At 37.5% G+C, this 27,262-nt stretch overlaps 1 protein-coding gene across 1 annotated transcript in view; it reads left to right on the forward strand.

Annotated features, from left to right (window-relative positions):
* LOC150083028 (DNA-dependent protein kinase catalytic subunit-like) overlaps nucleotides 1–27,262 on the forward strand; it is a 183,460-nt gene that overhangs the window by 91,630 nt on the left and 64,568 nt on the right. Inside the window, exons 5-6 of the mRNA XM_090378361.1 lie at nucleotides 785–923; nucleotides 23,799–23,867. Of these exons, the coding sequence (XP_090234487.1) occupies nucleotides 785–923; nucleotides 23,799–23,867 (208 nt within the window). The remainder of the gene's footprint in view (nucleotides 1–784; nucleotides 924–23,798; nucleotides 23,868–27,262) is intronic.

Below are 27,262 nucleotides of genomic sequence, written 5' to 3' on the forward strand. Positions count from 1 at the left end.
TAACACCAAAGATAACAACTACTCTGTGTGCTTGGTAGCAATACCCTTCATAAGGTGGAACTCCCAAATGAAGGAGAAATAATGTAAGATCAATAATTATAATAACAGTAAAACACATCCTCAGCATGGATGATGGGATGTGATAATACATCCCAGAAAGGACTATTACTAAGATATAAGCTGACGATGGCACAGATACTGTTTTAAAGAGGGCAGTTTGTCTGTTCTTAAAATAAAAACTATAAAAGTAATCACTGTAAGCAAAAAACTAAGAAAAACCAAGCAGAACTTCCCTCCACTTCCAAATCTAAATCTTAGTATATTCTTATTTCCTTGCATTATTTTTTGCCCCTAATGCTAATAAACTTTTGGCAATTGCACACTTGACCACAAATAATTCTCTACAATAGTAAATTTCAAAAAATCTGGCAAAGGCTGAGTCTCACTGTTGCCAGGTTTATGAGTTTTCTACTGTATTTATATATGTTTTAAGCATGTATTTGATATTTTGCCATTCTCATGTTTCATCTCTGAAATCACACTACCTTATTTGGAAATTGTTTACAGCTGTTCTTACACAGTGCTGATAACACATTATCATCAGTGTATATATTCGGAGAATATAAATGGATAATATTTGGTTTTTAACTTTTTCATAAAAGGCAATATTAATATTTTATTTATATGTAAACTTTGCTTAATGTATTTTATTTTATATATATATATATATATATATATTATTTTTTTTTATTTGTTTATTTTTTTTTGTCATTTTTATTTTAAGACTGTACAAGTCCCTGAATGATTATGATACAGTCCGTGGAATTTTCAGCTCTTCAATTGGAACACAAGAGCAAACTAAAATTGCTTTAGAATCAGAGGCAAGGGGTGATTATTCTGATGCTCTTCAGCTATACAAGGAGGTAAACTTAGTGCTATCAGAAATAAGTTAATTTTTATGTTCTAATTTTGATCACAGTTTCAATAAGGTTTTGCATCTGTTTTAATTACGCCATTTTATTATTCATTCCTAGCAAAAAACCAAAACACTATATGAAATGCTTCTTAGAAAGCTGTTAGTGACAAGTATATCTCAATCAACAGTTGTTCTAGGACAGTGGTTCTGATACTTTGAAAGCTCAAGGACCCCCCCTTCTATAAAGGAAATATTTTGGCGGACTCCTATTTTTAGCCGTTAGTTTGTAGTCAGTAATTAATGAACTACAATAATAATAAGCAACTTTTTTTCTTTAAAAATCATTTTTATTATAAAACAATTACATTTATTTATTTTCTTAATAGATTGTATGGATTTTCTTAATAGATTGTATATATACAATAAATATGTATTTTGGTGGCTGTGCAATGGATGATGTTGTTTCTTTGCCACAAGATTCGCAATGTTAGGTTCAATATTTGACATATTGATTCTCAAGTCATTCCACATTCAGTCGGTTTCGTTGTTTATTTTTTATATATAGCAACATGGAGAAATCCCACTCACAAAGGCAAGTTGTACAAAAGGGAAATAATTTCTGAAGGGCTTTATCTGACAATTCCAGAACCATCTTAAGGAACCCACACATGAAAGCTCTGTAAGTTTATCCTGTTCAGAAATTGTCAAATTGTTGAATTCGTGAATTCGCAAGTAAATGGGTCCCTAATGCAGCTTTTATTAGATTCTGTTTGAGGAAAGTAATGTCTGAAAGTTTCTTTTAAATTTTTCAAGTGTATGGTAAAAATTTCAATTATATTTTCATGCACTTTTTCTCCAGAGTTTTGTACAAAATCAAATAGGTTTGGAAAGGAATCAAAAACATTCTTTTTAAGTCGATTCTCCCATAATTCTATTTTTTTGATTATGGCTTCTATTTTATCTTCAACTTTAAAAACGCCTACAGTCATTCTTTGCAAACCTAAATATATACAACCTTCACTAGCCAAGAGAAGTCATTAAAATGCTCTTTCAAAGGCTACTTTTATTGATCAATTAAAAATACTCTTATTTCGTCATGAAGTTCGAAAATGCGATTCAAAACCTTCCCACGAGAAAACCAACGAACTTCAGTATGTAGTAGTTGTTTATGATGGCTTCCCATTTCATTACATAAAACTTGAAAAATTCTACTATTTAGTGGGCAAGCCTTAATAAAATTTACTATAGATATAGCTTCATCCAATTGTTTTTAAATCTGTCAGTATTTTTCTGACAGCAAGTGATTCACAATGGATGCAACAGTGTGTCTAGATTGCATTTAGTGCTTCATTTTGAATTAAACTAAACATCCCACTTACTTTTCAAGTTATAGCTTGAGCGGCATCAGTACTAATGCCAACACATTTTGACCAATTTAGTTCATTCATTTTTATGAAATCATTTAAACAAGTGAAAAGTGAAATCATTTAAACAAGTGAAAAGTGCTTGCCCCGTAGTGCAAGTTTGAAGAGCTTTACAAAATAAGAAATCTTCATGAAATTTACCATCATATTCATGTCAAATGAAGGCAAGTAAATTAGCATTATTGTAAATATCCGTACTTTCATCAAGTTGCAGTGAAAAATACTGACTGTTTCGCATGTGTGCAATAAGTTGATTTACAATATTGTTAGACATTTCCATGGAATAATAAATATAATTTAAATACTAATAAAATATCAATAAAAGTCGCATATAAGTATCAAACAACACTGTTCAACTTACCTCAATTTTTCAACAGAACTTTTTCAATGTAAGGAACAGACTAAAAGTGTATTCACGGCCACAAAATCAGGCAACTGACAATGAGTGCTGTCGCCATGGATGAGGCATGCAGAACTTCTGAAGGGCAAGAATTGCTTGCTCCTGCACACGCACAGTGCGGCAAGTGGTAAATGCGAGTTTCCCAGAACAACTCTTATTATCGAGATCAGTTTGTGGTTATCTTAAACTGATAGCAGAACTGCCTGGAACTGCTGCAATGCCGGTATGAGCAACTGCTAGAAAGAAATAATCACAACTAAGAGCACAAGACGACTAACGAATTCAAGGGAGTAATTTAATTTTTCACCTGCAGACCCCTGAGCACAATTTCACGGAACCCCAGGAGTCCCTGGACCACAGTTTCAGAACCACTGTTCTAGGACAATGGTTCCATTCTTCTTTCTCTTTCTGAACCTCTTGAGTTCAGTGAATCCTTTTCAAGACATTTTTTTTTAAATAAAATAACTTTTTCAATGTATTAAATTTATTTAAAGAAAAGCATATAGTATATATACAGTAAAACATCAGTTATCCATAGGGTCAGATTAACCATGATCCTCTATATGTATGTACAATAGTTTTATTTTTAACAAACATTTAAAGAATATTATTTATCTGTGCAAGTGGATTCGTAAAGTACATACAGGAAATCATTGTTGCATCTCTTGTTTTTCCATTTGGTGAATCACATCAGATGTTTTTACACCTGCTGCATTTCTAACGCCAAATAACATACAAATATAACCTATTCACATTTGTCTACTAAACATCACAAAAGCTTGTTCCTGTGTTTGCTGTGTGTTATATGTAATATTTAGCTCACATTTCAACCCATAAAAATGTCAGATAAACGAAAAGGAGTTGTTTTAACAGTGGAAAAGAAAGAAACTGGAAATTATTAAAAGACATGAAAAAGGTGAAAGTGTTTCAAAGCTTGCAGGAAAATTTGGAATTGGCCAGCAGACTGTACAGGATATCATTAAAAACTAGCCCAATATAGATAATTTTTTTTTCTAAATGTGACACATTTGCTTGCACTTCACAAAGAAAATCACTCAAAGGTGCCAAAAATGAACAACTTGTGAGTGTAATAATAAAGTGGTTTTTACAACAAAGAACTGAAAGAACTCCAATATCTGGACCAATGATTTTAAGAAAGGCAAAAATATTTTTTTGGCAAATTAGAAATGCCTGGAACAGTTTCATTTTCATCTGGTTGGTTGAAACTATTTAAAGACAGGCATGGTGTAAGAGAGTTAAAGATTCAGGATGAAAAGCTCAGTGCAGATAACATGGGAGCAACTTTATTCTGTGATGAATTAGCTACGATTATTAAAGAAAAGGGTCTTGTTCCATTGGAAATTTACAATGTGGACGAGACAGGACTTTAGTGGTGAGCAATGCCCAATTGCAGGTTAGCATCTGTACAAGAAAGAAATGCACCTGGATATAAAATTAGCAAAAGATGAGATAACAATTTTATGTTGTGCAAATGCTTTAGGGGATGACAAATTACAATTAACCATAGTGGGAAATTCAAAATCTAGAAGTTTAAAGGACACGACTAATATGCCAACAAATTATTATAATCACTGATGTGCATAGATGACTAGGAATATAATCGAAAAGTGGTGGACAGATAAATTTGTTCCTCACGTTAAAAAATTTGTCTTGTAAAGGTCTCCTCCAGAAATCAATTTTGTTATTAGATAACGTTCCATCCCATCCTCCATTGGATAAACCATCTGCAGAAATTGGCAATATTGTCACCATTTATCTTCCACCCAACATAACACCACTGATACAAACTATAGATCATGGGATGACTGAAAGTATGAAATGATTGTACAGAAAGACCTTGATGATGAACTTTATCATGGAAGAAAAGAATCCTCTTTTATTTTGGAAGTCACTAACAATTAAAGATGCTATCTATAATGTTTCTACTGTATGGATAGAAGTTAAAAGCAAAACAATTATAAAATCATTCAAAAAAAATATTGTCCAATGACTTTGTAATCGCCGAAAATAACTTGGAATTGGGAGGTTCGAATAATACTGTAGAAATCGTTCCTGATATTTTAAACTCAGTTCAAAATATTGTAGGATGTGAAGACTTAGATGAGGCAAGTGCTAATCAATGATTAAATATAGACAAAAATGAACCCAGCTATGAAAAAATGACTGATGAACTTAACCCAAATTGACTGATGAACTTAACCTATGGCAGGACCTGACGATGATGAGGAATTACAGCTAGCTTTCAAAGTAAGTTGTAATGGAGCTCTAACAGCTGCAGAGACATTACTTAAATTCATGGAAAGTCAAGATGATGTAGATTATATTGAAAGTTTACAAATTCGTTGACACATAAGAAAAATACAAACTGGCCTCAACACAATTAATTCGTCCCACGAGTGCATTGTGCAAAACAGAAATGTGTTAATCGATATAATAATCAATAGGAAAAATTATAATTGGTCTGTGACCTTCAGGAATGTCTATAACGAATTTCAAAAATTCCTTTTAAATAACTTTTTCAAAGTTATTAAATAACTGTTTTACATGGTTGTTATCAACCATGTAAAAGATAATGAAAATAATTATAGAATTAAATGTTTATTGCATAAAATACACAATGAAGAAACTATTTGTTACAGAAATATTTGAATGGAGTCATTTTAACAGTGTTAGTTTCTTTTTTTCATCAATCAATTTCCAATAGTCAACAACAATCTTCTCTGGACCCTGGCAAAATAAATATCGCTGTTGTTGTTGTTTGGTTTTTAGGAGCATTAGCAACTAAGGCCATATTGTTCCGGGGATATGAGGGGTGGTCATTCCCTGACCTTTACGCATCCTCTGTATTTGGTGGTCACGGGCTTGACCCTGGTCTAATCAAGAAGCATGTGCTATGTACTGCTGCTCCTGCCCACCTGGCTACAGAGGCACCAAATAAATCCAGAGAACCTTTTGTTTGAGGTTCTGCACAATACGAAAGATTTCATGTAGTTCTTTTACCGCTATCTCCTTTGCAGTAACATTTTTATCTGGCTCATTTAAAAATAAAATAGATATATATTTTTTGCATTTAAAAATTAGAATTTTTAAATGAAAGTCTGCAAATGACTTTATTAGCCGGAAATAAACAAGTAACATGTCTTCTTCCGATGGTTTATGGAGCACACTAAGACGGGCAGCAGGCAAACACTTGTTTATTGCCTGTCTGACATGTGGTAAGCTTAGCGCGTGATTCAAATCTTTTTCAACTATCACATAAAAAAAATCGCAACTGGAAATTTGCATCGTTTTAAGTGAAAAGTCGTATATCTTTTTAAAATAGCAGTAACTGAAAAATGCATTAATCGAACTCGCGTTATGCGAAGCCTGTCTGTAAAAGAAAAAAACAATCAAATATCAGACTTTCTATCAAAATGAATAAAATATTATTGTTGTTGTTATATACATGTAATATCTTACGTTTTTATGTGTTTTGGAAGTTATTTAAATCTACCACGGATAATCGATGTTTTACTGTATATATATATATATACAGGGTGATTCACTACCAGTGCGACAAACTTTCAGGAGGTGTAGGGGGCACAAAGACGAATCGGAATCACATAGCATTGCAGGGTCCGAAATGCCTTCGTCATGCAGTAGAGGACGTTGAACGGGAGGTCGCGTGAACAGCGATCCTGCTGGAAGTCACCATTTGCAAACCGTTTCTGTTGAAACGGTTCACAAATGGCGAAACAAAGTAGCAAAAGTGGATAATCCGCAGGCTCCAATGATTGGACGCATTGCAGACGGTATGAACTCATTTGGTTTGTTGACAGTATCCTCCATACAGTGGATTGGGAAATACCCAATCGTTGGCCTATCGCTCGAGTACTATCACTGGGATTGCCTTCTGCAAGACGTAGGACATTCTCTTCATTGTCTGGCTTCCTCGTCATTCGCTCTCGATTCATGGTACCTCTCGTGAAACAACCAGTCTCACGTAACCTTCTGTGCACATGTGCGAAAATCGTATGATGAGGAGCACGTCTGTGCCGGAAATGTTCCTGGTACAAGCACAGAGCGGCGTGCCCATTACAGTCTGCAGCTCCATACACGAGGTGCATGTCGGTCAGTTCAACGTTTGAATACTCGTCCATCCTAGTGCCTCGGGAACAGTTTCGCAAATGCTGACTTCCAGCAGGATCGCTGTTCACGCGACCTCCCGTTCAACGTCCTCTACCACATGACGAAGGCATTTCGGACCCTGCAATGCTATGTGATTCCGATTCGTCTTTGTGCCCCCTACACCTCCTGCAAGTTTGTCGCACTGGTAGTGAATCACCCTGTATATATATATATATACACATATATATATCTCACATTTATGATATTATTATATTGTTATTATGATATTATATTATTATTAGTTGTTACCAACTCTGTCACCAACTGTATTACTTGTAATATAGTTCATGAGAAAAAGTTTTTCAGTATTTTTACAAAATCTCACTTTTTCTCCATCTTTTTCTTTTTCACAAAAAAGTAATAATAATAAAATTCTGCTAAGACAGTTTTTGGGCTAAAGCTTCAATCTACGAAAAGATTCACTAAACATTAGTGCAATTTCATCATATTAGTACATAGTGAATCCAGAATTAGGTAAATTGGCAGTGTTTTAGTTATATCTCATATCATTAAAATCTTCTCGAGTTGCCCTGATATTGAATTTCCTTAAATTGATATCGTTAATATTTTTCAAGAGTTGCCATCGAATAAGCAATGCTTTACCAACGGAGTAGACCAATGTTACTTATTCTCGGCGGATTCCACCACCCAGGTGGCACTGTTTCAAGGCTTATTGGCCTCTCTTCAGTGGGTGGGTAGGTACCCTGGTGTTGCAATATCAGAGATGGCACATGGTGTGCAATAATATAGACTAAGGTAATTTTTGGGCTAAAGCCTCACACTGAAAAGATTCACTAAATGGACAAGTTAATGAATCAAATCAAACAGAATCAATAATCATTGATCCTTGGTAAGGAACTGACACATGCACAAGGAAGCCTGAAATATAAGAAATTATCTCAAGTCATGATTGGCATTTTAACAGTTCCTCATAGTAATTCCAAGTATGAGAGAATGCTCAACCAAGTTAGGAAAAAAAAAAAAGAGTTCAAATGACTTTGCACATGCAAAGTCAGCACTGTGACATAATCAGTGGACAGATGAAAATGGCAGGAAAGTAAATGGTTTTATAATCACAAAAAATTTGATCACATTAAATAAATCATGATTTATAGCACAGTTAACAGAAAGTCAAACATTGACCTCCCACCCTTACTGCATCAACCAATTCAAAAGTAGGAAATTCATGAAGAACGGTCCATCCTTTACCTCTGGCCAATAAGCTTAGCAGGAAACGCACCTTCACAACAAATGAAATGAGTTTATTTGCCATTAAGATGATAAAATCAGAAAAATGTGATCAAACAAGCAGAATTCTCAAATAAGGAAATTATCCAATTATAAGAAAGAACAGGATCAGATAGCAGATCACGTGCAGCAGATACTGTCCAGAGCCTCCCTCAGTTTAATATGCTATTTAATTACAGCATACTACTAGCAGTAGCTGAACACTTCACTCTAACTAAGTTTAACATTTTCACATCTCTAGAAGTGTTAGACTTGGATTCCTCTGCTGGGTAAGATATATGAAAAATAAGTGTAGCTAGAATGAATGCAATTATGGAGCATAGCCACCCTACAAATTTGGTTTTAGGAAAGACCAAGGCTACTGAGGACATGCTTCACTGAGTAGCCACATTAGCACAAAGAACTTCCCATAAACATACACTTGGGTTCTTCATAGATTTTTAGGGTGTTTTAGACTGACTCTAGTGTCAGAGCACTTCAGAGTAAATAACTGCTCCCAGAAAATTTATAACAGAACCTATTTCACTAATAGAATGGCTGCTATAAAAACAGCATACTATAAGACAGAAAAACTGGAACAGAGGGTTCCCCAAGGCTCTCTGCTGGGTCCACATCTCTGGAACATAGTACTAGGTGACTGGCTGAGTAAAAAGTTTGAGAATGTTCCCATGACTGTGCACGCAGACAACCTGATTACTGGAAACTCCAGATGAGAGCTGGATAAACATGCACAGACAATACTCACCAAATTGGCCACATAGGCTGAAACATAAGCTTACTGTCTCCCAACAAAACAAAAATAATGGATATGAAGAGTAATTGTAGTGCAAAAATACCACCAATAATCAAGTTTGGGGGAGGATACTCTTTCCATACCTCATGTAACTACAGTAAAATATCTAGGTGTTGTATTGGACTGTAAGCTCACATTCATTCATGGCCATCACATACATAGCTGAATACGTAAAAAAAAAAAAAAAACCTATCCATGGTAATTAGGTAGCAAGGACATGCTAGGGAATAAAAGGAAAAGCTTTTATCTTCCTGTATAAATGTGTGTTCATGCTCAGTGCATATGCAGGTAGCATATGGCTACTAAAAAGAAGCCGAGAGATAGTGTCTAGAACTAGCCACAGTAAAACCAAAAATGTTTCTGATGATGATTCAGGCATGCAGAACATCTGGAATTATACTAGGTAGACCTTCTGGAATCAGCAGATACTGGCTGAAAGGTTCCCATGGGACCTTGTGATTATATTTTGATACCTAAGCTACCTGTCCAAATAATGGATATTGGTCTGGATTTTGCAAAATATGTAAAACAAGAAAAGAAAGAAGAGAATACGAAAATACCTCATGGTGATGATAGATAAGATGGAATCAGGGAGACAGAGGCAGAATCACTAAAAAATTCATACCACAACTCATATTTGCTAACTCCAAGACATTACTGTGGTTTACATCAGCTATTTATGTTATCTTCCTGCCGACTGGCCATGAATCAATGAATGAATGCGTAATTCGGCCTCATCACTATGTAAAAATGGCTTATTTGTCTATGCCTGTTCCCTCTGTGAGATATAGGATTCGTACGTTGGCATTCGAGGTGAGCGGACGCGCTTAGACAGGGCTCCTCAGTTAAGTGGTTTACTTTTGGATAGTGCTTTTAAATATTTGATTTATTTAAATATTGTTGGATTATTTTGTTATAGGTTTTCCTGTAACTGTTTGATTTTAATAATATTATAGATATAATTTTTTAAAGTTACTTTCATTGATATTTATTTAATTTTATAATGGTTGTTACGAGATCTGCCTTAAACACGTCACAGGGTATCGTGAGTCACACGGAAATAGCAGATGGCGATTTACGGGTGAGTCATGATTTAATCCGTTGTGGAACCTGTGGAATGTTTTCCAAGGTCGACCTGGTGACTAATCCTACCTCACCTGGGGATTCTTTTCTTTGTGATCGATGTAAGGAGTGCACTGATCTTAAATTACAATTTGGTGCACTGATGGAACAATTTGAGTCCCTGAAAAAACGAGTGCTTGCCCTCGAAAATAATGCTTCTGGGAGCTCGTCAGGGACTCAAAACTCCAGCAATCTACCAAGTGATGCACACCCGATTCGAGCCTCAAAACAGAAAAACCAAGTGCAAACTACCCTGGTTAGAAAGGACATTGTTTTATTAGGAGACTCCATTGTCAGGGAAACGGGGAATATTTTTTGTAATAAAGATAGGTGGAGCAGAACCAGGGTATGTCTGCCGGGAGCAACTATTGATGATGTCACCAACAGACTGTCAGATTTTAAAGGGGGTAAAGAAAATATTATTATTCATGTGGGGACAAACGATATTAAACGTACACGATCTGACGATTTGTTGGAAAAATACAGGACCATGCTGAGGAAATGTCGCGAGCTAGGCCATAATGTCTATGTGTCTGCAATTCTGCCCAGACACGATAGGAGGGATTATATGTTAAGAGCCTTGTGGATTAACTCAAGACTTGAAGGAATCTGCAAGGCTTTGGGGGGTAAATTTCTATCAGCATGGCCCACACTTGTAGGCAGAAGGAATTTGTTTTGTAGAGACGGGATACACTTAAACAAAGGTGGTGCAAAAGTTTTTGCCAGTATTATTGAGGATACCTTAAAGGCTCAGGGAAACTGCTAGTTAGGGGGGATGTGGGTAATACTGACACGCGTTTATCTGATAATATTGGTCAATGTAACTCTTGCACATACCTTAAGAGTTCTTATCTGTTACCCCAACTGGACGTATTATCTAGATATTCTGGGGGCAAAGACGTTTCACGTGAGCAGGTAGCTAATATCAGGGAAGAGAGCCTAAAAAACTTCAAGGGTTGTGTTAGGGTTGTTAAATATACAAGAACAGTAAATCTTAATTGTTTATACAGTAACATTAGAAGTGTCGTCAATAAAATGAGCGAATTCGAACTGCTGGTTAAAACAAGTAACGCGGACATAATAGGGCTTACGGAGACGTGGTGCCACCCGGAAATTGGGGATGATGAGTTTCAGTACGGCTTGTATAATGTATTTAGGAAGGATAGAGTAGATAGAAGGGGTGGTGGGGTAATGCTTCTTATCAGAAGCAGCCTGAGTGCGACGATAGCTTTCCCAGATTCAGACATTTCACATGCTAGTATAGAGTCTGTATGGTGTGAGATAGTTGGAAACAAAGGTACAATGCGAGTAGGCGTAATCTACAGACCAGGTGATTGTGAAGACTATGACAAAAGCCTCTACATGCAAATGGAATGGGCAAGTAAGCGTCAATGCCTTATTATGGGTGATTTCAATTTGCCTCTAATTGATTGGAGTAAATGGGAAGGAAACTCGACATGGGGAACAAAATTTTTAAATCAACTAGATGACTGTTATTTGTATCAACATGTCAGGGAAAGTACTAGAGAAAAGAATATCCTAGACCTCATCATCACACATGAATCAGATGACATAACAGGGCTGACAGTAGAGGAACCAGTAGCACGAAGTGATCACGGAGTTCTACGGTGGATGATGACGAGAGAGGTAGCAGAAGTAAAAGGCAAAGGAATGGGTTTTAATTTCAGAAAAGGAAATTACGATGCCTTAAGGTACTACATGGCCTCTATTAACTGGGTAGATATCGCGCAGAGAATGAATACAATTGAACTGTGGTACGCTTTTAAAACATTAATCACAGATGCCTTGAATGCGTATATACCATTAAAAAAATACTCCACGAGAAGGGTTCCAAGTTGGATGAATAGTGAAGTTGCCACATTACTTGAGCAGAAAAAGGTGGCATGGAAACGTTACAGAGCAATAAAAAGTACTGAAGCTTATAACAGCTAAAAGGTGGTGTGTAATAGAGCCACAGAAAAGGTTCGACAGGCAAAGGCAGTTTATGAGAAATCACTAGCAAACAGAGCAAAGAGGGGGGATAAAGAATTCTTCACATATATAAATGCCAAGAAGAGCAGGACAAACCAGATCGGACCTTTACGTAAGGGAAAGGGGATAGTAATAAATACACCAGCTGCCGTTGCAGATGAACTCAACAGTTATTTTGCATCGATATTTACAAATGAAAAGCCTTTTGTGGCAATGGGAAATTGTGGGAGCGAAGTTAAAAAATATGTAATTAATGATATTGAAATTTCGCAAGATTATTTAATGAAAAAACTTTCAAGCCTACAGACTAGTAAGGCTCCTGGAGTTGATGGAATATACCCTATAATCTTGAGAGAGGTGGCAAGCGAGTGCATTGAACCACTGAGGCTGGTTATGCGAGCATCACTAGACTCTGGGGAGATTCCCTTGGATTGGAAAAGTGCAAATGTATCTCCCATACATAAGGGTGGCTCTAAAAGTGAAGTGGGAAATTATCGACCTGTCAGTCTGACTTCAGTAGTAGGGAAAATCATGGAGGCATTGATCAAGGGTGGAATTCAGGATCATTTGGATAGAATTGAAATTCTCAAGGATACTCAGCATGGTTTTGTAAAGGGAAAATCATGTTTAACAAATCTGGTTCGCTATTTCGAAAGGGTCACTCACGAGCTGGATTTAGGGAATAATTTCGACATTGTTTATTTAGATTTCAGCAAAGCTTTTGACTCAGTCCCACATGAGCGGTTGCTTTATAAGCTGGAACAGGTTGGAATCACTGGGAAAATCCTTAGATGGATAGAAGGATGGCTTCAGGGCAGGAGGCAGAGGGTTGTGATAAATGGCTATTCCTCAGATTGGGTTGATGTAAGAAGTGGGGTTCCCCAAGGATCAGTATTAGGACCACTGTTGTTTTTAATTTTCATAAACGACATTGATGAAGGGATAGAGGGCGTGATGTCTAAATTTGCAGATGATGTTAAAATTGGTAGAGTAGTTAATGATCACTGTCAAGCTGAGCTTCTTCAGAGAGACCTAGATAGACTTCAAGAATGGTCAGAAAAATGGCAGTTGTGCTTTAATCCAACAAAGTGTAAGGTATTACACCTGGGAAACAGTAATCCCAAAATAACTTATTCACTTGGTGGAGTTCAACTAAACCCAGTACTGGAGGAAAGGGACTTGGGTGTTACGATACGGTCAGACATGAAATTCTCTGAGCATTGTAAACAGGTTGCAAGGAAGGCCCATGGTGTCCTATCGATGATCTATCGAACTTTTGCAAGTAGAGATAGGGACGTGATAATCCCATTATATAAGGCCTATGTTAGACCACACTTGGAATACTGTGTTCAAGTATGGAGACCGCACCTAAAGAAAGACATCGAGCTTCTTGAAAGGGTGCAAAGAAGGGTAACTCGCCTGGTGAGATCGGCAAAAGGGCGTCCTTATGAAGAAAGACTTCGAATATGTGGGTTGCAGAGTTTGGAAACTAGACACCTTAGAGGAGATTTGATTGAGGTGTTTAAGGCTCTGAGAGGCATCAGTAAAATGAATGAGGACAAAATTTTCAAGATTATAAATAATGCTAGAACTAGGGGACATAAATTCAAGTTACGCGGGGAAAAGTTTAGATTGGACTGCAGGAAGTTTTATTTTAGCCAGCGAGTTATAAATTACTGGAATAAGTTGCCTTCATGGGTGGTAGAGGCCGACAGTTTGGGGAAATTCAAAGGTCATCTGGATAGTACTTTCGGGTAAGGGAAGCGCATAGGATGATAGGATTAATTTCCTTTTTATTTAATTTTTAATTTCATTTTATTATTTTTATTTATTTATTAATTATTATTATTTATTTATTTAATTTTTGTTTTTATCATTGTTTTGTTCGGATTTTTTTTTTTTTTTTTTGGCTGGTGCAGCATAAGCCATAGGCTTCCTTGCACCATACGGCCGTTACTAATACTAATACTAATATAGAGAGAACAGGCTGCCCAATTTAACAGCCCTCCTGTTTGGGAAATGAAATCATCTTTATTCAAAATAAAACCTTGGAATTAGATAACAAAGTCTTCTTGGAATTAGATAACAAAGTATTTAAGAAGAGGAAAAATGCTGTGGTTTGTATATAAGGAACATTCAGACAAAAACAACAGGAGGAGAAATGTATTAGGTATGTTGAGGGTCTGACAGCTCCAGGGATTTCTCCCATCTCCACGTATGTTCTATGTATCGGAGAAGCCAGGGATTTAAAAGTGTAAGTAAGTGTAAGTGTGTTTAGGGTCAAGCGGCACCAGGGGTTTCCCCCATCTCCGCGTAGTTTACATTGTGGTGTGTTACAGTATGCTGTAAATGCCAGAGATTTAAAAGTGTGTGGGTCTTGGATCGTTTAATGTCATGTACCATTGTTCTTCTGGTCATTTAGACGCTAAACCCCAATTGGGGCCCAACGTTGCCCCACTTACGCCCCGTGGAGGCAGACCAGGAACCCAGTAGCTTATATGCACTCTGGCAGGTCCTGCCACCTAATTTCCTGAGATTTCGGTGGCTAGGACCTTAAAAAAAAATAATAAAATAATAAAAAAACAACGGGGACACTTAAGTTTAGAAAAGCCAGGAGAGGTTGATATGATTCAGTTTTCAGTTTAGAAATCGTTAATTTTGATTAGTTATGTGGGGTTTACGCTGGCGTATTAGTCAGAGTAGGGAGAAGAGACTGAAGACTGGGGGGAAAGACAGAAGTATGGGGTTGATAGGGAAGGCAACCCCAGATGTCAGTAAGGCATGCCCATGCCTCACCAGGTGAAATATATGGGGTGGTAGGGGAGGGAGGAAACAGGAAGACCATCTCCTCCTCCCCCCTGCCAGGGATAGGAAAAAAATGTACCAGGCAAGGGAGCTGGTAGAGAACGCCATTTGGCTACATGGCAGTGAGGCTGCATCAGTCGTAGTGTAGTCATAAGTCCGGTAGTAGAGTCACTCGTGGGACAGTATCCCGTCCAAGTTGAATGTTTTTGTTTTGGTTCTCTATCTTCATTCAGTATATTTGTCAGTTTCACTTAGATCTCATATTTGTTGGTACATAGGCTGGGTTTCTTGGTAGGCAGCTAGTAGCTTCCACATAATTTTCATTCTGGGGTGTGTCCTAAAGGATGTTTTGATTTGTTATCTGGCTGGTCGTCTTTCACTCCTGGTGTATTGTATATAGTGTTCTCCTTCTTGAGAAGAGTTCTTGAGCGAAGTTGGTCAAGGCTCTGTATTCCTCCTCTGAATCCAGTAGGTGAAACTCTTGCCCTCTGGGGAGGTATCTTATACTCGTGATTAGAATGCACCTGAGATCCTCGTATTGCGGACAGTCGTACATGAGGTGTTCCCAGGTTTCGATCTCTCTACATGTACAGCATGGGTCCTCTACAAGGGCGAAGTCCATTAACTTTGCGTTAAAGGGGCCGTGTCCAGTTAGCAAGTATGTTGTTTGCAACCCCGGGAAAAACCAAGTAGGCGATTTTGGATAGATTTTTTTCAAGTTTGGATAGATTTTTTTTTCCAGAGCAATATGGCCTTAGTTGCTAATGCTCCTTGCGGTAAGAACTTGTGGGTGATTGCTCCTTTGGTTGTTTCTGCCCACCTGTCCTGCCACACCTGCAGCAGGTGAGACTGAAGCCGGATCTTTTCTGCCTTATGGTTGTTTGTTGGGTCTATTGTAAATCCCAAGAAAGTGGTGGTTATTCCCTTAGATAAGCAGTAGAGGAGTCCTGTTCTTGCGATTTCAAGATCAAGTGGAAGTACTGCTGCTATCACCTGAAGCGCTGGGTTACTCACCGTTCTGCAGGCGTGGGTGATAGTGCGTTGAATTGCATCCAGGGTTCTCTTATTTACGACCAAGGCAGTTTTGTCATACCAGATTGCTGAAGCGTATGTAATTATTGGGAGGAAGGTTGCGATCTTATAAGGCTAGGGTACGCTTTTTGAGACCCCAGTCTCGCCTTGTGACCCTAGCTACCATTGCAGAGTAGTTTCTGATCTTTTGTCTTAGGAATTTGAGATGTGGTTGGAAGGATAAGTTATTGTCTAGTATGACACCCAGGTGTTTTAGTTGACTAGCAAACTTGATAGTTGTCCCATCAATCTTAATCTGGGGTGGTCGTCTCAGTTGCAGGGTTCCTTTGAGCAGTGCCGACAGTCTTTGTCGGTGAAATTGTTAAGAAATTCTTCTTGGCCCACTGTTGGAGTATCTGCAGGGCTTGATTAGCTAGGATTTCCAATTGGGCTCTGGAGTTTGCTTGCACTGTCAAAATCAGGTCATCTGCGAAGGCCTGCACCCCCACTTCGCCTAGGTCCATTCTCAAGAACTCATCAAATACCAAGTTCCAGAGGAGTGGGCCCAATACAGACCCCTGTGGACATCCTCTGTGTACTGTTCTTGCGATCTTTTTGTATGGAGTGTTTATCTCAATTTTTCTTTGTGAGAGATACGTTTCTATGACTTTATAGAGGTTGATGGGTACTTTAGCTTTCCTGAGTCTGCCCAAGACGCTCGGCCACCAGAGTGAGTCGAACGCCCCGGCAAAATCAATCGCTATTACGAGGAAATATTTGTTGTCACATTCTTTGACCTTGTTAGTTAGGTTTCTGAGGGCTTCTGTTGTGGAGGATCCCGGTTTAAATCCAAACTGATTCCCAGCTAGGAGGCCAGCTGCTTCGTAGTGTTGGAGGATTCGTTTGTGCAGTAGCCTTTCAAATAATTTGCTAACTACTGAAAGAAGTGCGATGGGCCTGTAGGATTTCGGGCACTCTGATTTCTTAGTCGGACTCTTCATGATGTTTGATGTTGGCCGTTTTCCATTTTGTTGGGAATTTCCCTACCATTAGGCATCTGTTGAACAGGGTCAATAGAAGTTGTTGTGTATATTCTATTACTTTTTTAAGTATTTCGGGTTCTATCATGTCTAGGCCGGGACATTTCTCTTTTTTATCCGGGCGGCAGCAGTACTGAGCTCCTCCATGGTGAAGGGGGGCTCCATGATTTGTGTATTGTAGTTCAGGTTTTCTTGACAGAGATGATTTTGTTCCTGTAGAGTTGGGACTGCCAGTTCCTTGAATATGGCATTCAAGATGTTGTCCACCGATTGTTCCCAAGTTGTTGTCATTTGACCCTGTAGGGTTTGTGTGGTAGTCACTACCTCCCCCCTAGGGAGTTTGTTGGTAATAACCCTGTAGACTGTTCCCCAAGGGTCATCATTTCCAGTTGTTGTCACTAAGCATTCCCAGGTTCGTTCCTTACTTTTCCGGATGCCGTCCGTGTATCGGTTTCTGGCTTCCCTATAATGTTGCCTGAGGGCTTCTACTTCGGCTTCTGGCCACGTCCTGCGTGCTCGTTGAAACTCCTTTCTTCTTTTGGTTACCACTTTGCGGAGGGCACTGATTTCTGGAGTCCACCAGGGGTTGGCTCCAGATTTCGGGTTCTTCTTTTTTGATTTAAAAGTGTGTGGAGTATGTACCATATAGTGTGTTGTGCCCATTGTTCGTCTGGTCTTTTAGCCACCGAATGAGACCCAACATTACCAATACCAGCCATGGGGAGGTCGGCTGGCTGTTACCAGTATTTGTACTCTGGCAGGTCCTGCCACTTACTTTCCTGAGATTTCAGTGGCTAGGGGAAAAAAAGGATCACAGTTGGAATTAGTGATACTTAACAAGTTAGTATTAATAGTATGCAATGTGGGGCTTTATGGTAAAAAGTGAGTTTTAAATGCGAGATAGGTTCCGGCAAGAATTTTGTTGTTTTTCAATTTTTGACGTGTAAGGCTAAATGCTGTGGAAGACAAAAGTTGGGAGGAAGAAATTGGAAGTAAGGGGCTGATAGAGTAGATGGCTCCTGCAGGGCAGTGAGGCATGCCCGTGCTTCACCAGAGTGAGAAAAATTGAAGAGGGGAGAAAGAGAGAGATGCAAGCCTCCCCTCCCTTTCTCACCTTTAAATAGTTTTCTTCCCAAACTCCTGAGCAGGGAGGAGAGGCAAGCCTCTACTCCCCTTCCCAGGAGTTTCGGAAGAAAGATCCGCTCAAGAGAGTGCAGATTTGGGTTGCCAATAGGCTGTCCTGGCGGGAGAGTGCCACCGTATATGGTCTTTGTCAGTTTTGCAGGCCCTGAAAAATGGGCCATTGAGTCCTGTCCAGGTAGGCCACTAATAGAGGGGTTAAATCTGGGATGTCATCCTTCCAGACTGCATGTGGTCTGGGTCCTGTTATCTGGTCATTATCTTGGGGTGTCATAATCAAGTCTACTGGCTTTAGGGATTTATCCCTTCCGTGATGTTTACTAGTCTTTACACTACCTTCTGTCGTTTTGTAGTGGGTCTATGCTGCAAGGTTTTGGAGCAGTGTCCCTTTGTTCTGATGTCATGACTATTTAAAGGTGTTTTTGCTTCCATTGGCAGTAATTATGCCTCTTGTGGTTAGACATTATATTATATTGTCACGTGTTTATCTCATGCATTTTGTAGATCTTTATGTCCAAGGTCTGTATAGTCAGCTGCTCTGTGTCATCTTGCTGCTATTTGCAGGTTTGGTTTGTCTCATTCCATTCATCTTCTGTATATAGTGGTTAGTGTTTGGAACCTGGTAAATAATCCCCGGGCAAAATCAGTTAAGGCTAAGTATTCCTCTTGCTTATCTACTAGATGCGACTCAAGATCCCTTGGTAGATAGTGAATTCTAGTCATTAGTTTGCATCTAAGGTCTTCTCCCCCTTCCACACACATGCGCTTATGGACACACACACACACACACACACACCCTGCCAACTGAGTGCTTTGCCATTACATCCACTTCACCTACTCGCACCTCCGTAGCCAGGTGGGAAGGAGCAGCAGTGCGTAGCACACACTTCTTGTGTGTGCTATGCTTAGACCAGGGTTCGAGCCCGTCACCACCAAATACGGAGGATGCGGAAAGGTCAGGGAATGACCACCGCATATTCCAGAGCAATATGGCCTTAGTTGCTAATGCTCCTAAAAACCAAACAACAAACAAACAAACAAACAACCTACTGGCACCACATCACCACTCAGAGCTTAGGATGCAATTGCATCTATTGCAATGCCTCCAGTTCAGACCCTCCAGTTCAGACCTACTTCAATAATAACAGAATTACTAATAGTTAAATGTCTAGGCACTAGCTATTAGACACAAGTATATCTCTGGTGCCTTCTACAAGTGTATCTAACGGACAGGAGTGCACTAGATACCTCCTGCCCAGCTCAAGCAAGCTAGAAACTCTCCTACCATTCACTTTACTTATATCAACCCCCTCCCCCCGAATCACACACACCACTCAAGTTTCTTCACACTGTCTGTGTTTTTTTTTTTTTTTTTGCTGCCTTGAAATTAAAAAAAAAAAAAAAAAAAAAGGAGGGGGCGGGGAGAGAGAGAGAGAGAGAGAGAGAGAGAGAGAGAGAGAGAGAGAGAGAGAGAGAGAGAGAGAGAGCGCTTAAACATAGCTTTGGGAATAATGATGCTTTCAGACACTCTACTCAAAAAACATTTTGTATATATTTTTGCCAGAAATGCAATTTACATCCAGATGGTGAAGTAAAATTCAGAGGAGAAATTATTCCCATTAAACAAAGGGCAAAACTCATTGGAATAACCCTAGATAAAAAAGTAACCCCTTCTGGGATATGTTTAAAAGGTACAAATACATTCGAGAAAGAACTGAACATTTTAAGGATTTTATCTTTAACATTCCTGGGGTGCTGATAGCTTAAAACACACTATTTGAACACTCATTCAGTCCACATTAGATTATGGAACTCTATAATATGATTCAGCAAGGAAAAGTGTTCTCCACTAGTTAGATCCTGTATCCTATATCACCACATACCATTGCTGAAACTGATTTTTTTATCAGTTTCGGTAATGGTATGTGGTGATACGAATCCCATATGGGATTCGTATCACCACAATAGCCTTTTGAATATCTCCACTCCACAGTCAGTATGTAGATGCACATAAATTACTGCTAATCCTTTGACATAAACAATTGACAGTGTAGCATGCTTACACAATCTGATATGGACCTAAGGGACCCTCTTGGCCAGTAATATTTACATTGAACTTGAAGAATACAGTAGCATATAACTGGGCAAATACAAATAAACTTCTAGATACAGGGCCTTAAATAAATTTAAACTATTTTCTCACTGTGGGATGTATATACTAAAATCTGCAAATGTTCTTAGTTTTTTTTTCTCCAGTTAAAAAAAAAAAAAAATCTTCTACTTTGTTAACAGTTATACATGAGCTGTTGTGATTTCTGATTTTTTTATCAGTTTCAGTAATGGTTTCAAATCCAAATTACTAGTAAGTTCTGCTATAACCTTTCAGATAAATCTACACTCTCAAATTAAAATCAATAAAATTTCCTAGATTATTAGTCAATCAAACAGTATTGAGAAAAATTTATGACACACACACCCACACATTCTTTCAGTATGCAACAGGCTTTACACAGCATCAAAACTTAATTATATTTAATTATATCCCCTATTTAAACACAGTTGTTTTTTTGATGGAGTCATAGTGGAATTATGTGAAATTGCTACCCAATAAGCAACAAAATTCACTATATTCTACCATTCAAAATCTTTTAATATCTTATTCTAATTATGCTAAAGTTAACGAACATTGCTTTTGACAGTAACAGGCATCCCCATATGATCAAAATATCAATAAAGTATATCACGCTAAACCATAAATTAAGCTAATGCATTCTAGTTTCAGTTCTAGTTTTGTTCTAGTCTGCTAGTCTCTTTCTGGTCTGGAGAATACTAAATAAAATTTGATGAATTTGAAGTACTGGTGAAGTCATCAATTCCCATCATTTGGGGTTGTCAAAGACATGGTGTCACTCAGATATAAGGGAATTATATCTGAATGTGAATTCACATTCATATTCATAACGTGAATGTGAGGAATGCAGTGTATACAGAAAGGATAGACAAGAAAGAAATGAAAGAATCTGTAAGGGCTATGCTCTTAATTAATAATGAGGCAGTGCATACAATGTATATGAGTGGCAAGTGAAATGTTAAGTTAGTTTGGTGTGAAATAAATATATTAGATACCTCCACTTATCTTGAAGATAGACCCGGTACTATTTATTTGGTCAATCAGTACAATACATTTCTTCAGAGGATACACAGACTAATAGATTAACAGAAGCTGCTGGCAGAGGTGAAAGTGATTCTTGCACTGCTTCTATTGAAATGAGCAGCAGCCTGGAAAGCAAGTGCATTTGATACGTATGCATTTGTATACGTATAAAATAATAGGTGACTCAGAAGCCTGTGATAGACTCTTTTCTGGTCTTAACCAAGTCATAAAAGAGGTTAGGCAGGCAAAGGAAGATACGAGAAATCTTTGGCAAAGGATGCAAAGAAAAACAGCAAAGAGTTCTTTACTTATGTAAACTCTAGAAGGAAGTGAACTGGATGAATCAGATTGGTCCACTTGATATCGGTGGGTCAACTGTTGATGATCCTGCTCAGGTAGCTAACAAACTGAATGAATATTTTGCATCTACATTCACACATGAGGAGTTATTCAGGGAGGGGAATGCCAGAGGTGTATTCAACTCTGGTAGTAAGCTAGATAATCTTGTAATAACTGAGAGTAAAGTGGGGGAGAAATTCTTAAAGATAAAACATAAGAAAGGCATCTGTGGTGGATGGAATCTATCCAGTTATATTAAAGGAGGCAGCAAAGAAAGTAAGCAAACCCTTAGCCATAATTATGAGAGCTTCCTTGGATCAGGAGAGCTACCCATGGACTGAAGATGTGGAAATGTGACCCCAATTCACAAAGGAGGATCAAAGGGAGACACAGGTAATTAGAGACCTGTTAGTTTAACTTCTGTTCCAGGGTAACTAATGGAGGCACTGGTTAAAGAACCATTGCAGGATCATCTAAACAAGACTTCAGTTATAGCTTGGACACAGCATGGTTTTATTAAGGGGAAGTCTTGTCTGACCAATTTGATTGGATACTATGATGTAGTCACAAAGGAACTGGATGCAAAAGAATAATTTTGATATCATATATTTGGATCTTAGAAAGGCTTTCGATACTGTTGCGCATCAAAGACTGCTGCACAAATTGGAGCAGTGTGCCATTGGAGGCAAATTGCTGCTATGGTTAAATGATGGTTGAGTGTGGGAGAAGACAGAGAGTGGTAAACAATGGACACTGCTCTTCGTGGACTAATGTTATTAGTGGAGTATCCTAGGGTTCAGTGTTGGGTCCATTGTTGTTTTCTGTATTTTTAAATCATATTGATGATGGTATATTAGGCTTAATGTCCAAGTTTGCAGACGATACAAAGGTCTGCAGGGTTGTTAATGACAGTATGCTTCTGCATCGGGATCTAGAAATGTTCAGCAGATGGGCTGAGAGGTGGCAAATGAAGTTTATCATTGACAAATGTAAAGCAGTGCATATGGGAAGCAGTAACCCCAGAGTAATGTATCAAGTCTGTGGTACTAAACTGATAGTGGTAGAGAGTGAAAAGGACCTGGTGGTAATTGTGTAGGCAGATATGAAGTTTTCTGAGCAGTGCAGACAGTCTGTAAGAGTAGCTCATGGTGTCTTGTCAGTGTTATACAGGAATTTTTCTAGCAGGTATAAGGAGGTGATTATCCCCTTGTATAAGGCAATGGTCAGGCCACTTTTACTTTATTTAGCAACCACACCTTGATTACTGTATACAGTTCTGAAGGCCTCATTTTAAGAAGGATATAGAGCTGTTGGAACAAGTACTGAGAAGAGCAACAAGATTACTGAATGGAACAAAGAGTTTCTCTTACGAAGAAAGGCTTAAGTTTTGCAAATTACAGTGTCTGGAGACTAGGCACCTGCAAGGTGATCTGATTGAGGTGTATAAAGCCTTGAATGGTTTGAGCATGCTCAGTGCTGATGGGATTCTTCCTCTTGCTCAGAATAATCATCAGAGAAGGCATAAATTGAAATTGAGGAAGGACAGTTGTAGGATGGATGTGCAGAAGTTTGCCTTTAGCCAGCGAGTGGTTGATTGCTGGAACAAACTTCCATCTGTCATTGTAGATGTTGATAGCTTAAATAGATTCAAGGCAGAACTAGACAAACATTTGGAGATGAGTGGATGGGTGAAATAAGAAGTTTTTTTTTGTTTTTTTTTTTGGCTGATGCTATATAAACTTGCTTTCTTGCATTACGTGCCTATGCTAATGCTAAAAACGTTAACACATATCAAAAAAATGACTACATTACTTTCTCAGTTAAAGAAATTCAAGGCCAGAACATACAACACTCTTGCACTTTCCGTCAGATAAAACTGCATAAAAACCGGATCTCCTATTTGGCCCAATGTTTCTTAGAGAAATTGGCATTTTCATCCTTGGCAACACATGTATATAGTATTATAGAACTCTTTAGATAGGCTATACCATTTTAAACAGGATAAAAAAACTAAGATATATTATTTAATAACCTAAAGGACTGTAGAGTTATGTATTTATTTTCATCACACATTTAGAAAATTTATTTTGTGAAAAATGAGTTTTGTAGACTTCTCTGATGAATATAATTGTAAAGAAATAAAGAGATGAATTTACATTTATAAATAATGGATATATAAATAATAATCAATATATTTAAATAAAAATGTGTTTTGTACCTCTACAGTTATACAAAAATAATTTTAATAATGCTGAGCAGACTGAGATTGATCTGTGGGATGATGCTATGTTGGAGGTAAGTGGCATTGAGTGTGTACATCTCTTAACAGTTTACATATTTATTGTTTAAAATTTATGATGTATGTATTTGATTATAGTTTTACCCAAGTGAGATTGATTCTTAGTTAAAATAAAAACTTAAATGTTCTACTATTGTTGAAAATATAACATGCAAGCAAAAGATATGTTTTTACTTTATTTAGCAACTTTTCGACTTTTTATTGCATTCTTGTAACCCCTGTCATAATTAGCAGGCCATTGTTGTAGTATCATGAAATTTATAGGCCATGAATGGCCTATAAATTTCACATTATATAAATAATGTGACAATTCAAAGTCACATTATTTATATACTTTTTAAAAACAGCCCATGTAACATTTATGCAACATTTCCACCTGTAAAACATTATAACGTTTTTCTTTACCTATCCTACCTCTCTCTCTCTCTTGCATTAAGAAATATGCTCTATAATAATATTTTAATTTAAATAGCATTACATTTAAAACTGAAGACATTTGTAAAAGCTCTTTCTCAAAAGTACAGTAATCTTGAAATATTTTTGGCCTTACTAATCTCTTTTTCACATAATGGCTATTCTCTGTTAGCAATCTTGTTACCAGAAAATTTAATAGATTCATCAACAATTGTATTGTCTCTAATGTGACCATGAGCTGAAGCCTTTAAGGTTGAAAGTTGTTCTCTCTAACAAGAAGAACCAAAATGTCCCCAAGACAGTAATTTAATGTATACAAAGTGGATGAATATTTGACGTTTGGTTATATTATAATTCCTGTATTGAAATATAACCAAATATAATAATACTGCCACTACTACTGAATTATAATGATATTTCAGTAGTAGTGGTAGTATTATTATATTTCAGTTAATTTTATTATATATCACACTGGCAAAATTTTGGGTCATATCTTTATACGGGCATGAAGTTTACTTTACAGATTTTGGCGTGCTAAACATAGAAATAGTGCTTAAAATGGCAGATTGAATCTTGTTTTCAAAAAAGTAGTTTTTTATATTTATACAAGGTATTTTTTTATACGGCAGTAAGATGTAGCTACGTAGCTTCACCTTTTGCTTGTATCCAGCTTCAAGAGAATCCCTTTTCACCCTCCAACAATAATTTGCTAACATGGCAGCTCATTTGCTTTTGTATCTTTATTCCATTTCTGTGATATTTTGATGGAAGCTCTCAGAAGTTTGTAGATAATGGTACCACAGTTTGGCTGGAAGAAATCCAGGTGTGAGTGCAAGAAATGCATCTTCAATAACATGTTGCATCCCAGTTTTTCGTAAGAAGTAATGAGATCTTCCACAAACTGCTTGTAGTTGCCGGCTGTAACATTTCCTAAGAAACCAGTTGAAACATTTCAACAGGCTTTCCATACTGATTTCTTGCTATCACTCAGGACACATTCAAACTGTTCATTTTTGAAAAGTTGCCTTATTGTGGACCAATGAAAATGTCTGCCTTAATCTTCTCTGCACTAAGTCTTTGGAATTTCTCTTGCAAGTATGTGAATGCAGGACCACTCACTTCCAAAGCCTTCATGAAATTTTTCACAAGCCCCAGTTTGATGTGGAGGGTGGAAGCAAAACTTTATTTGGATCTACCAGAGGTTCAAATTCTATGTTCTTCATTCCAGATGTTAATAATTTTCATTGAGACCAACTCCTCTTCTCATAGGGCATACCTTGGCACAACTATCCCACTTACAGAGAAAGCAACAATACTTAGTGTAACCCTTTTGTAATGCTAATAAAATGGCAATTACCTCTAAATCACCACATATCTGCCAATCATACTTTTGAAAGTTTACACCTAAGAGGATTCTCCATGTTTGCACATGTTTCTTTTTTGAAGATGGCATATGCAAGAGATATTGAAGGCAACATATTTCCATTGTGTAATAACACAGTCTTAAGGCTAATCTTAGGAACGTCTATAAATAGTCGGCCTTCTTTGGAAACGTGCTTCATGTTCATTGCTGCCATTAGATCATCAACCTCCTTACAAATAGTGAGCTTGCATTCTGTTTGAAAGAATTTATCATAGTCTTTATTTCAAGTGCAAAATGCTATCACTTTCACAGAATTATCTAGAAGATTCCACTGTTGTAGCCTCAAGGCCAAAAGTTCTGCCTTATTCTTCGTCAGTTCAAGATCTCTGATGAGGTCATTAAGCTCACTTTCTGTGATCTTGTGTGGTTCAGAAGGATAAGGGTTTGGACAAAATGATGGACCCCTTGACATAGATGAATGCTTCTTTGTGTATATCAAGTTTGTGTTCATCAGAGTGTACAGAAAATTGGTCATTTGTTCAGGAATAGGTTAGTACTTTACTGTGAGACACACATCGAATTGCAGATGGTATCTTTGGCATTGGTTTGGTATTATTTGGCATTACAAGAATGCAAAATGGAACAACCTGCGAGATTTCTTTTTTTCATTTCCTTGGTCGGATTACTGTTTCAAAACTTCCGATGTCAACATTTGTTCATATCGTATCAGTGAAATTATTTTTGTAGGAATGGAATCCTTTATACCGCACTCCACTTTAAAATCTCATCCTTTATCTAAACCTTGGTTTTCTAATAAAGGTGCTAAGGCTGTTCAAGAGAAGAATGTTGCATATCGTAATTGGCTTGTTTCCAATTCTTTAGTTTCATTTTCTGCCTAAGAAAATTTCATTTTCTTAGGCAGAAAATGAAAATGAAATTTTGGCAGGAAATTTTCATTTTCTGTCAAAGCTCGCAATGATTGTAAAACAATTATTAATCAGTCCAAACTAGATTTTGAACAGACTAAGAGTAGAAAACTTGCTTCTTGCCATAATGGTAGCTGAGCATTCTGGTCTCTTGCCAAAGCTATTGGCTGCACTTTTGCCAAATGATGTTTCAATGTGAATTCTTTCTCCTTATCTGTATTATAGCATAAACAAAGATATTAAAATCAAATGTGCTTTCTTCTCTCTGATCCTCTTTTATTTTATTTATATTTATCATGGATGGAGTATAGGAGCATATGGCCTCAAATGCAGAAAATCAACAGAGCACTCCATTCTGCCTCTCTCTCATCTTCCATACCCTTTTAGCTTTACAGCTTTACAGCTCATGGCATAAAACCATAGTGGATAAAAACAGGATGACTAATGAAGAAGGGAAGTGGGCCCAAAAGAAACTTTGTACCCCCTGATAAAATTCCTCTCAGAGACTGTGTATGTAAACTCTGAAGGAAGGGGATGAATTAGATTGGTCCACTTAATGGTTGAACTATTGATGATCCTGCTCAAGTAGCTGATAAACTGAAAGAGTATTTTGCCTCTACATTTACACATGAGGAGTTATTCAAGAAGGGGGAATGCCAGAAGTTTATCAAACTCTAACAGAGAGCTA

The sequence above is a fragment of the Mastigoproctus giganteus genome, chromosome 7, assembly GCF_048544385.1.
Source record: "Mastigoproctus giganteus isolate SK-2022 chromosome 7, ASM4854438v1, whole genome shotgun sequence".
In the NCBI taxonomy this organism is placed as follows: domain Eukaryota; kingdom Metazoa; phylum Arthropoda; class Arachnida; order Uropygi; family Thelyphonidae; genus Mastigoproctus; species Mastigoproctus giganteus.